Here is a 13,171-nt window from a genome sequence, read left to right as displayed (position 1 = left end):
TCTTGGTAATCACTGGTAATTAAGATGGTCGTTACTCGGGAGTAACTCCAAATTTCGTCAAATTTTTAGAAAACGTAGCGAATATTGACTACTTTATCAAATTTGATGTTCTGGGAGCTGTTTTTCTTATGCATACTTCTTCTCTTGGCATGCATTCGTAACAATTGATATAAGAAATGATTACACTGCACATATGTGAGCTCTTAAGTGATTTATTAATAACAATGCTTTGTGTACAATCTAATTCTTTACCTATTGCTAAATGACCACTAAGTTTTTTCTCGTCTAAGGAAACAGGATATTGAAACTTGACAGCGCAGGAACTAACCTAAATATCCGGAGACTAAAAGACTATCAAGGGACTAAAAAAGCCTTTTTTCGGGAGGGGGGGGGACTATTTTTGTTTGGGTGGCTTGAGCTTTGTATTTTAAGACCAATTTACTAGTGAGAAAATTATTTGGGGAGAGGGGAGGTCAAACCCACTAAATGAATAGAACGTCCGCTTTGGTGAAGGCATCCGATCGTACTAATAACAGTTCTGCTCTCCCTAAAAGATTCCTACCACGACAAAGAATCGTCACTGTATTTTCCCCCTCCCTCCGCTTGCTGCATTAAGACGTGCTAATCCTCTCACGATCCAGTAGGGATGATTCCGTTAATGTGTTTAAGTATTTTGTGAAAGTTAGATTAATTGAAATATGAAGTTGCTACTTCTACCATGGCTAATGATTCCGTAATTTGTTCTACCAGTGATTAACTGTTAGTCTCTACCATTATTTCCATGGATAAAATAAGTTACAATGTGACATTCGATATAATTCGTGTTTTGGAAAGTATCCAGTCTGATGAACAAATTTTACCTTTGCAGAAAGTATCTACTACCACCACTGTTACCACGCTCATTTTTGCTAAGACTACTCTTACTACAACTACTCCTACCGCAATTATTTCTAACCTGACTACTTTTACCTTAACTATCATGTCACGATTACTGTTACCCCGAATAATCCCACCAGTACTTATCCTACAAAAACTAGTGTATTCAACTTACCACGCCTATTAGCACAACTGTTCCTACTATTACCATGTGCAGTTACTTATCAATATTAACTACTGCTGCTAATATAATTCTTCAACCAGTATTACTTCCAATAATAAAATATAAGCTATCTGAATTTTATTAAAAAACAAAGATTTCAACAAAGCATTAAGTTGAAACATAGAATAAAGATAAATTATCCCATATAAGAATTAAAACATAAAATGAAAATCTTTCTGATTAAATTCAGACTAAAAACGGACATAAATTACCAAAAACAAGTCGTGTTGCCTCCCCCCATCAAGCCCTTGTAAAGGCTTGACTCTATTTGGCCTTTATATTTTAAAATAATGTGTGAATGACACTTTAACCACTAAATTATCATTGCGCTTTACTGAACTAGATAGGCTGTTTTGAATGAAAGTCTTATTTATTAAATTCATTTTCTACCCATTTGAAAACAATTGTTTCAAAGATAAGTAAATCTTAATAAAAAGATAAACCTTTACCGAGACAAGGAAACCTTTAAAGAAAAATACTGGACAAAAAATGTCACAAATATACTGGTAAAACAATTAGTTTTTGGCATTTGAAGTAGATATTTTTTACATGTCATAATAAAGCACTTCGAATTATATCTTTTTTTTAGTAAAGAACAAGTGACATCCTATCTTTTGGAAGGTGTTTCAAAGGGAGGAGGCAGTCCCATATATATTTGCATTAGTTTCTCTTTGTTTTATCCAATATTATATTTTTGAAAAAAAATAAAACAAACTTAAATTATTGTCATTAGGAAGAAGGCTTCTGCTCCTCTTAACATCCTACTCTTTATACCAAAGTTTAACTTGTTTTCTACAAAATCTAAAAATATTGCCTTTGATACCAGCTACACCATTATTTGCCAACTCACAAAAATGCTGTTTTGTTTTTCTCACGATTCTATTGTAGCAAAAGTTAAAAATATGCAATTTAATTTGTACTTAAGTCTTCTTAACCTTGTTGAAGAGAAAATACCTCTTTGTTCTCTAAAAAATATATATATATTTTGCGGTGGCTGGCATGTCACTGATGCTCAATATTCCAGTTGTCATTTACCCACTCTGATTACAAGGTCTTACACATCTGGTAAGTCTTCTCTTGAAGCAATATTTATAGGTGGTTCTGACTCAGGAAGGGACGCTGCAGTGTGAATTTAAGAAATGATCAATGTCTTTTTTCAGAATATGTCTAAAATTACCTGTCTTGCAACATCAGATAAAATAATGCTGATTGGCACTGAATCAAATATACAAATTTATACAGCATCCGATATAAAGCTGGTTGGAACCCTTGTGACTAAGTCAAAGCCAGTTCGCCTTTCTCTAAACTTTTCAGTTACGTAAGTAATAGGATTGTTACTAAGCTTTATTCAGCATATAATGTGTCATTGGTATTACAGAAAATAGATTATAATTGTTCTACTGGGAAAATACCTTGATTACGGATTGCTTTGCAGGGGGTCCAGCTAAAGTAAATGGGACTATTACAGGATTAAATCTATATATTTGTATGTATCAGTTGTTATATTTCAGGAGAAAAAGGACAAGGAGACTAAGCCTCGTCAGGTTTTTTTTTGTGCCAGCTTTTACTGCTTACAAGTATGTGATCATAGATCCTGCTTTGAAACAGACATTACAACCAAGTTTGATCTTGTTTTTATTTGGTATGAGTCAGAAAAAGCTAAAATTGATTAAATGTACAGCTTTATTCAGACTCTAGTTCCTAAATAGCCTAAAAAAAGATAAGGAACTTTTATTTTTGAAGATACCCTTACAATCTAATATAATTGGTGTTTTTCTGTTATTTTATTGTTGAAAAGACCTCCTTATTCCGAAGGCCTCAAAGGCTTTTGTTTCTGTTAGATGTAGTGAGGATAGAGTTTTTGAATTGGGCTTGGTGTTGAACTGCAACTAATGTTTAAGTAATTTTTCGTTCAGTCCAAGATTCAAAGTTAAATTTATCCCAAAATGCCTTGTGTAAAGTCGAATGCATTTGAAATCCTGAATAATAGATAATGGAATAAACTCATAAAATATATTTGGTTCAATAAATTTACTGTACAGCCATACAAACTGTGGTATCCTAACCTTTCAATGAATGGTGAGGACCACCTCTGTCAATCCGGTTCTTTTCTTCTCTAAATGTGTTTAAAAGCTCGTGTCAATGTATGCAAACTTTGAGGGGGGTAATGTAGAGATGGTGGTGATAATGGTGGAGATAGTGTGTAAACTTTGGGTAATGTAAGCTATATATTTAATGTATTTTTATAGCATCATATCCGAGAAACAACGGGGGCAGACCCAGGGAACGGTTTAAGGGGCATGTGTCTTCCCCAGAAGGTTAGAAGTTACATGAATTGCTGGGGTAGAGGAGCAAATAGTACCGATGGGGGAACCAAATTTTGTATACTCCCCCCCCCCCACCCTAAAAATTGACACTGTATTCGCCTTTGAGAAACAATATTCCACGATTAGTAAAAATTATTCCACTCTTATGTGTTTTCGTAAAAAAAATATAAACCTAGAATTTAAAAAAATCACTATTTTTAACAGGAAGAAATAAATATATTGATTTCTTTTAGACTATATCAATATCTTAGTTGCATTAAAAGCAATAAGTGTGTAATTATTTAGCAAGAAAAATTTATATGGACTATGGTTGTATTCTCTGGACACCATTTTATCACGTTTACAATAAGGCTAACAAATATCAAGAATTTATCTAAAATAGTAGTCAAACAGTGTTTATAACAGTCGACCCTCTCTCAATGGTCGCTCAAAATCGGTAGACGTTCAACAGAGTTGAAAAAAATATCAGTTGAAAAATCTGTAAATGTTTTCTGCAGATGGTCTTGGATGCGTTTTAGGAACAAAATAAATCCTTTTTTTCATTAGCCTTAATAAGCAAATGCTCCATTTTGTCCTATTTTTGGCATACTCGCTACCTTATTGAAATTGCTACATACGATTTTTGAATGACACTTAACAAAAGCTATTAAACTCTCAGCGTTTAACATAACTAAAGCGATTGTTAATTTTCCAATATTTTGTTTTTACCCAATTCATGAGAAGTAGAATAAATTGAATGAGAAATGATTATTTGCAATGCTTGTATCCTCTCTTGTGATGCAACCAAGACAGGCACCATCGCTGCACAAGAGAAAGTAAATCTGTATAATTACTCGAATTTTCCCTTAACAGTACAACCGGAACATGTCGTGTACTTGATTGACAAATCTTAAATTTGAAAATTAACTTTTAATTATCGACAAGCAGCTAAATCCTATTCAGTTAATTTTTCGATTAATATTTTTCGATATTAATAATTAATATACTTAAGTTTAAAATTAAACCAAATAACTTGCTGTTAACAGATGATGGTATATATTGCACTCAGAAAAGCTTTGAGCGAAGCATCAGTAAATGTTTTTACATCAGTAATATAGGATAATTTCGGTTGTTTTAAGTTTTAATGTTGGTCCTTACTTTCATAATGAACCATGGTTTGTCCTATAATAGGTTGCAGATGTCGCTGTGACCTAGATTTCGGAAAACCAGTTAATTGAATATTGTTAAGGTCTGCCATTTCAGTTGGTTGAGCTTGACCATATTTTCTCGAATCCAAAATAAAAGTTGAGTAATTGTTTCTGGATTCCATCAATCAAAATTTGCCAGTAATTGACAATAATTGGAGTATCGATAAAAAAAAAGATTTTGAAAAAAAAAATTGTGAAATTCAGCGCTAAATCTATGTGTATAGAAGCATTAGCTTCAGAGATGTTTCATTTTTTTATATCTAGATTTTACAATCTGTTGTTTTTATGATTGCTTTCATAGGTCTTTTACTGGTTCTCTTTCTATAAGAATTACTGAAACCATATTAGTCAAACGCTCTTAATGAATAAGGGTTGACTTTGTTAAAACAATTAGCGTTTGTAACAAGTAGTCTGTGCGAAGTTTGCAGACTGGAAAAGATGTGGCAAGTCAGAGTTGAGCGTGGACGCAACGTCGCGTCAATGTGGACGAACAGAAGGCCCAGATACGTGAGTTACTTTATCGTTACAAAAAGTAATTATCTCGGAGGGCGCTTCATAGCATATAATGGTACTGACATATTGACATCGAAAGAGATGCATGCAAGATATTGTCAAGAAAGTTCAGCAGCGACAGGTTAACCCAAACAAAAAAGTACCGTTGTCTTATCAATAGTTGGGCTTTGATGGTAGCGCTATTGAACAATGATAGTATGCGTTTACCATCTTGAAGTACACTTTTCTTGATATAGATCATTTCTTTAAATGGATGAGAGTTGGAAGGAGAAAAGACCGGAATAACAGCCAATAGTTCACTGTACATGTGGGAATATAATATATGGAGATACGCCAGGCTCATGGGCCTTAAAAATTGACCATTAATGCCAGAATCAAAGGCTCTGCATATATTAAGCCCTCAAAAGACGAGGAAATGACTACTCTTTAACCTACGAGCAGATTTCCATTAATGCTGAACTGGATGCCAGTTACGCCGTCAAAATATTTATACTCACTTTTATGAGCTTATTGATACTTAAATGCATTACCGTAAGTCTAATCAAGAAGCTTTAGTCTTTAACTGCAAACTGGACTTCCTTATCGGAGTGAGCTGGTAAGGGAATCTACCACATTATCAAATGTTGCTATGAGGCGTGTTTAATATTACGCTTTTAGACCTACTTTGCTCAATGATCTTATGGCAAATAATTCATAGCTGTTTAATAGTCTTTTCTTGTAGGAAGTTAGCAGTTATTGACATTAACGGAAACCTGACAATGTTCGAATTAAGGCCATACATGGAGCTTAGTCCCGATAGCTTAGGAAAGTGGCTAGATTTTGAACGAAAAGATGTTTGGGACATACGCTGGGCTCCGGATAATCCGGACATGTTTGCAATCATGGAAAAAACAAGGATGTACATTTTCCGTGGAACTGAACCTGAAGAGCCACAACAGAGCAATGCGTACTTGTGCTCTTTTAAGGTATGTTTGGTGATTAACCGAGACCTCTTAAAATGTTCCTATTTACATTATACTACCTGCACACAGGTAGGGAGGGGAAGTCCAAAATTTCTGAGGGTGTCCATACACCCCCCCCCTCCCCAAATTGCAAAACTGTGGCAATTGATTCACCTTTTCCTACTTCGACACCCAATCACGCATGAAAAATCCTCATTTAACTTTTTTTTGTCATACAGTTTTCCCCTCGCAATTATATTGCAGTAAACAATGTAAATTAAAAGGGACTCTTGTATGCATTTTTTGTACACAGGTAATTTACTTTTGGGTGCAGGAATCATTTTGAATTAAAAGTAATTAATAAGGAGGCCCAATGTCAAAATTTCCTGAATGCAAATATATTTCTTCTTATCCATCAGTGTTGTAATTCTAAATTTGTGATGGGCAGTAAATACATGCTGTTTTTAACTTTGGATGGCTGTTAGCATAGCATGGTGTGAAGCCCAAAAAATTAAGATGTAAACCTAACGTATTCTGTTTACCTATGATTCTTCTTGGCGTCTCTATATCCACGAGTATCGGAAAGTCTTTTGAAGCAGATGAAATGTTTCTGTTGTCAATTTGAATTTGAATTTATTTTTAAACCCACCATAAATACAGAAATTGATCGAAAAAAAAAACAACAGAAAAGAGAAAAAAAAAGAAAAAAAACATACACTTAATGGTACAGTAATGGTACAGACAAAGCAAATACACATACACATCAATCAAAGTGACGAGAGTAGAGGTAGCCAAGGATGGCTGCTACCCTCCAACTTAGCACAATACTTATCAAGCAACTGATTAACTGCAGAAAATGGATCAGTTACTGCATATCGCCGGATCAGGTACGAATTATTCGTTCTCAGTGGAACTTGCAGCAGAAACTTCAAATATCTGAAGAAAATTCTACGGATTTTAAATTTATCTTCTTTACGCAGAAGTTTCCAAAATGGTGTTATAAATAATATATGTGGCAGCGCGACAGCATTATAAATTCTAGCCAATGGAAACCTATTAAGATTTCTCTTCGAAGAAATTGTGGCCCTATACGCAGTTCTAATTTTACGCTCTATATGTGTGATGATTAGCGAACGGGTAGATGACAGTGTGTCTCCGATGGGCAGTCCTAAGTATACTAGTGACTTTACAGGCTCAATAGACAGGGATCCTAGTTGAATGTGAGGTAGAACAGATTTATTCCAATTAAACAACACTGCTTCCGATTTTAACACATTAAAACTAAGGCCAATATCACCATACTGAGATGACAGGATATTAAAATTACTTTCTAGGGATGTTATTTGCCGAGAAAAATTCAAGATGTCATCCGCAAAACCAACTAAGGTCACATCTATTCCTCTAGAATACACCTTGTAGTGACTTTGGACTGCGCCTCGGAAATACTATTATTAAACAAATCTGGTGAAGAAATCGCACCCTGTTTTATACCTTTTTTTACAGGGATTTTCCTAGTGGGTCCTGCATTAGGAATGCGTACACATATTTAGTTGGCGATACAGATCATAAAGAGGTCGAACAATAGCTGGGTCGACACCATTTTTCCATAATTCTAGCATTATCTACACATGTATGCCCGAGTCAAATGCGCAGCGTATATCGTATTCCCAAATAGCCAGCGATTCATTAGAAATGTGCGCATCTAACAAAACATTTGCTACAACATTTAATGCGTGAGTGCATCCCATTCCTGACTGGAAACCAAACTGGTGGGAAGGGGCCTTGCAACACTTCCTAATGTCACCTATTATTAACAATTCAAAAAGCTTGAAAAAAAAACAGAGGAAATAGTTATTTGTCTATAAGAAGAAGGTTATGTTGCGGGTTTTCCTTTTTTCAGTACAGGCGTTAACGATCCTAAGCAAAATAAATCTGGTACAACACCATGCGTCATAATAATATGGTGAGCAATTGCAAGATGTTCAACTAAAAGGGGATTACCGTTCAATAGATGATGTGCACATATTTTATCAGCACCACTTGACAATTTTTTCTTTAATTTTTTGTGCACGTACCGGATTAGACAACTGTTCATAGAAAAATGATACAAGTCTTGAGTATGGAGGGAATGTAGTTGCTCTCAAAACGTTGTTTTTTTCGACTCGTCTGGGGCTGCAAATTCCCTATTAATATATTGAACCTATTCAGTCTCACCAATCGTACTGGAAGTCGGATTATTGTACTCAGCGGGCTTTGCACGCAGATTCCAAATCAGATTAGGATTATCCATGATTTTCGACACAGTTTCAAGTTTTAAAGCACTACGATGTCTACGCAGTTCTTTTGCAAATTTCCGCTTAGTAAAAATACGAATTTGATTGACTGCACCACTTTTAGCCCTGTCACACTCATGCCAAATCTGCAGCCAAAACTTGGCTGCAGTCTTTGTATTAAGCATATCAGAGTTTCGGGCCCATCCTTTTACTCGAGATATGCGGAGCAATTCAACGCTTAAAGCAGCTGGGTTTTCAGCCGTTTTTAAAGTGTTGCATATTTCGGCAAAGTTTAGGTTCAATTGCAGTCTAATTTCACTATCAGGTAAGTCAGCATTCCACTGGAGCAGATGAAATGGGACCTTAATTTTTCCGAGGACTTCGTCACACTTTTGATGGAATGAAGGGCGGGAAACCTTTTTCCAGTCACTCAAGAGCTTCGGTTTAGGTTTCGGCGGGTACGTATTCACAGTACATGGGATATTGACAGACAGGGGCAGATGGTCTGAGTACACTCCGTCAAATCCTACCTGTACGGTAGGTAGGTCAACATTATAACTAATAGCGTGATCGATGTTAGACACAGACTGAGAGACACTTATAAAAGAATATTGCTTGTTTTTCGTGGCTAGCTTGAGTCCATTAGGAAGTGAACTGAGAAGCACTTGGGCACGAGAGTTGCTACTATCTTCAATGTAACAGTTAAAGTGCCCCAAAACCACTAATGGTAAGCCGTCCCTTCGTACTTTCTTTATTGAGTTTCCGAGTCTCTTGCAAGCGATAGCAAACTTTTGCTCCAAAACGATACTATTTTAATTAGCAGGCAAGTAAAGATTCGCTACAATGAAATCCCCACAGTTAATAAGCTGGAAGTGGTCACTTTGCCGGAGACAGGCAGGGGGGACGCGACCAGATTTGGAGATTATAGCAAGCCCTTCTGAAGGACGTCCGTGGTTGCCGAATTTGCGTGCTGGCTGTATAATATAATGATGATCTGAAGAAAATTTTAGCAAGTTGACACTGGCTTCCGTGAGAAAATGTTCTTGGAGGCAAATAAGGTCATATTTCGTGGATAGATCCCTAAGAAATGGCAATTTTTCCAGCACTTTACCACTCATATTCCAAAAGTACACCTTGCAGCCCATTAAGATACAGGAGGCATAGACGGCTGTGCTTGATAAAATGGGCATGAAGCGTGGTAGCAATTGTGCTTTTTTGACTACAATTTAAACACATTTGGGGCTTTTTACACGAGCGAACTCTTGAAGACATTTGATCAGTGCTGCCATAGTGTGAGCACTTTTCTTGTTGGTTGAAGTTGGTAGCGATATGACCAACACTGTGACATTTAAAGCAGAGCCGGGGCAGGAAACGGAACTCCTCAGCCCCGAATAGCTCAAGGTAGATCTTAAGGGGATTGGCAATAGCATTTTCCAGATCAGCGCGACTCGGGTAGTATAATTTGAAGGCTCTAATGTCACCGCACTGAACAGCTTTTTCACACCCAGCTACTCGACTTGGCTCGTTTTCATCTAGAGAACTAGGAATCCGCTTTACAATGCCTACAAATTGGGGCACTCTCACTTGGGTGTCAATTTGCTTACCACTCATGGCCTGGGCTAGTTGTGTTGCTGAATCCCGTGACTTGACAAGGATTTTCCAGTCATTGTTGCTACGCTTTAGAGTAAGAGAGTCCGAATCAACCTCACTTGGGCAAAGCTTGCTTTTGAACTCTTGCCTAGCCTGGGGCGAGTTGAGATCAGGTGGCATATTTTTAACCACCACTGAGTACAGAGGCTTCTGTTGTGTCACTTGTGGTTCAAGAGAGGGAAGAGGGGCTAGGGACATGGTGTCGGAAATAGCAACACACTGTTCAGACGCTTTGCTTAATTGTTCAAAGAACTTATCTGTGGCTAGCATGACTTTTCCAGCTATCGAGTCTAATCCAACATCTACGCGACGACACATTTCATTAACTTTGACCCGAATGCAAGCACTGATTTCGTCTGGACATGTGGGTACTTCCTGGGGATCCAGAATGACAAATTGTGGTAGTGATTTCTTGTCTTTGGCACATTGGGACAATATCTTCGCCATTTCAACAATATTATCATTGTCGTTCGCAGTTTTTCGGAATACATAGTCATACCCCAGTTCATTCCCGATAGAAATCAACTTTTTTGTCGGAGTTAATATTTCCGCCTGAGAGAAAAACTTCACTGATCTTTTATCAATCTGCTGTATTTTTTTTACTGTTTGCATCGAGCGATGAATAAAGTTCAGCATAAAATATCATATATGCTTCGCCATTGCACCTCAACGTTATTAGACCAATCGCAACCCAATAATCACAGTCCAGGTACTGAAATCACCCAGGAACAAGGGAAGTGTTAGGACCCCCTCACCTTTTCCCCGCAATTTGCGGGAAACTGAATACCAGCGGGTACAATACGGCGCTTCCAGGGCGTTCATTCCCCTTTTCTGCTTGTTCCCAGTAAAAAATCAGCACCTTAATGATATGGGAGAAATTGCCGTTATAGACGACGCCTAAGTCAACTTAAGAAAAAAGAAGGCGCTGGTGAGGATGTCCGAAGAGAAAGACCTATTCTAGGAATTGGAGAATATCAATCAATTTAACTTAACTATAAATTTGTCTATTAAAGGGTACAAATCAATATGAAAACAACCTCAAAGTAGTGCAATAGCTTTATCCCATTAACAGCAAACAAGCAAACTCAGGCAAATACACTCTGGAAATAACATAGATGGCGTTCTATTATGTGTAAACTTAGGTTGGCGCTTCGATGCCCGGGCCGGGGTCCGTTGGGTCTAAATTTAGGGTTGTTGCTTGCTAATTTTGGCATCCAAAAATTTAAAGGTATCTTAAAATACGGATACCAAATTCTCAGGAGAATCCGTAATTTATATTGATGATAGAGCCTCTGTGTATATAAGGTAATGGCGGAATCATTACTTGCTAAAACTGTTACGCTAAGAATACACACGACAATAGTATGCATAGAAGAAAATGGAGGAAAACCGCCGTGATGCATTAATTCGTAGGGGATAAATCTCTGTTGATTTATAAACTCCAAGATGTAAGACTATTAGGAATTAAAATAGTTTTTTTTTGCTATAAAGTATCGCTAAGGGCTCAACCTTGCATTCAGAAAGACATTATCAGGTTATTTGCGTGAATTAATTGGTTTTCAAGGGGTACCAGAATTAGCAAGCTGCTATCCTGACTTTAGATCCAAAAGAGCACCGATCTAGGTACTGCAGATCTAGTTTTAGTGAGAACTTCTGCTATAAGTCTTTCTTAAGCCCTAACTAGAAATGATTGTTTTGTCCAAAGATAAAAAAATACAAATTCTTTTTTTAATAGTAAGCGACCTTAATTAAAAAAGAAATTGAAGTTACAAAAGAAACAAAAAAGCTTAATTTCACAAAGGACAGGTATGGTGCCTCTATTGCTAGAACAACCTGCCTTGTAACATACTATGCACTAATTTAAACACATAAATTGTAGTTGCAAAATATATTTTATAGTAAAAAATCAAAAAAATAAATTACAAAATTAGAAACACTTTTAAATTTCCAGAAGCTCACAAAATGACTTGTCATATACATGTTGTTTTTATTCTAGATTTCTTAATTGATATTTTTTTACTTTTCTGTTTTTACATTAAGTAGAACAAAATACGTGTTTTAAATTTTGCTTTTATTTTATGAAATGTAAATGTCAGCATTTATAAAAGTATCTTCAGGTTAAAGCCCCTCCCCCGATATAATCTAACGATGAGCAGGCAAGGATTTCAGTCTATCAGCTCAATAATACAGAGAACCAAGAAAATTGACGGATAAATATATTCCTGTTTTAAAAAGAAAGAAAAAATGAAAGGCTAAAAATTGTAATAGAGATTGTCCCTGTAGGCCTACTCATTAAAATAGTTTTTATAACATTCTTTTATTTTGTTTCTAGATGGGTTCATCATGCAATAGTTTGCGTGATGTGCATTAAAGCAACGTACAACAAACCTGTCAAAACATTTTGATATGCTTGTCAAACAGTTCGTGGTAAGAAACTGTAAGTAAGGAGTGACGCGACTAGATAGTAACCAAAACTCTAAAAACGGAAATATTGATATCAATAGCTATATCAAAAGAATTGGCTTATTATGCTCCATCAAAGGCTACGAGCCTGAGGAAATTTTTCCAGAATTTCAAAAAAGGGGGGAAATACCCCCTAAAAGTCAAAGAGTCCGAATGAAAATTGCACCATCAGATCCAGTGTATCAGAAAACCTTGCTGTAGAGGTCCCAAGCTCCAATCTGCGAAAATTTTGGAAATTTGTATTTTTTTCCCAGAAGAAAGATCACGGATGCGTGTTTATTTATTTATTATTATTTCTTTCCAGGGGTAATCGTATCGAACTAATGGTCCTATGATATCGAGAGAGGGCTCATTCGAACGGATATAAAAAGTTCTTCTGTCCTTCTTAAGTAACCAAAAAGATAAGAGGGCAGCTAGCCCCCATCCCACGTTCCCTCTTCCTCCAAAATAATCCGATGAAAATTTTGAGATAGCCATTTCGTCCAATATAGTTGAAAGTTCCAATAACTGTGCCTTTGGAGATAACATGACTCCCCAGCCACTGGAGAAAAGTCTTTAAGTTTTGAAACTTGTCCATTGTTTACGTATAGCATTTGTGATCGGGAAGTGTGCATACATTTTTCGGTGGGGGGGGGGATTATTTGCTGGGGAGATTTTCCGTGGGGAAAATTTTTCATCGAGAGAGAGGTTTTTTTTTTTGGGGGGGGTGTACTTTTTA

The 13,171-nt window shown here is 36.5% G+C and overlaps 1 protein-coding gene across 2 annotated transcripts in view; it reads left to right on the top strand.

The window, feature by feature from the left end:
* Window positions 1-13,171, top strand: part of Oseg4 (intraflagellar transport protein Oseg4) — a 182,665-nt gene that overhangs the window by 117,890 nt on the left and 51,604 nt on the right. For both annotated transcript variants that reach the window (XM_089088804.1, XM_089088805.1), the window contains 2 exons: window positions 2,260-2,417; window positions 5,848-6,091. In XM_089088804.1, coding sequence (XP_088944930.1) covers window positions 2,260-2,417; window positions 5,848-6,091 — 402 coding nt within the window. The remainder of the gene's footprint in view (window positions 1-2,259; window positions 2,418-5,847; window positions 6,092-13,171) is intronic.

This window comes from Artemia sp. Qi Xiang Cuo, chromosome 5, assembly GCF_049724085.1.
Source record: "Artemia sp. Qi Xiang Cuo chromosome 5, ASM4972408v1, whole genome shotgun sequence".
NCBI classification, from domain to species: Eukaryota; Metazoa; Arthropoda; class Branchiopoda; order Anostraca; family Artemiidae; genus Artemia; species Artemia sp. Qi Xiang Cuo.
Note: the sequence above shows the minus strand (reverse complement) of the source record. Positions and strands in the feature narration are given on the sequence as shown.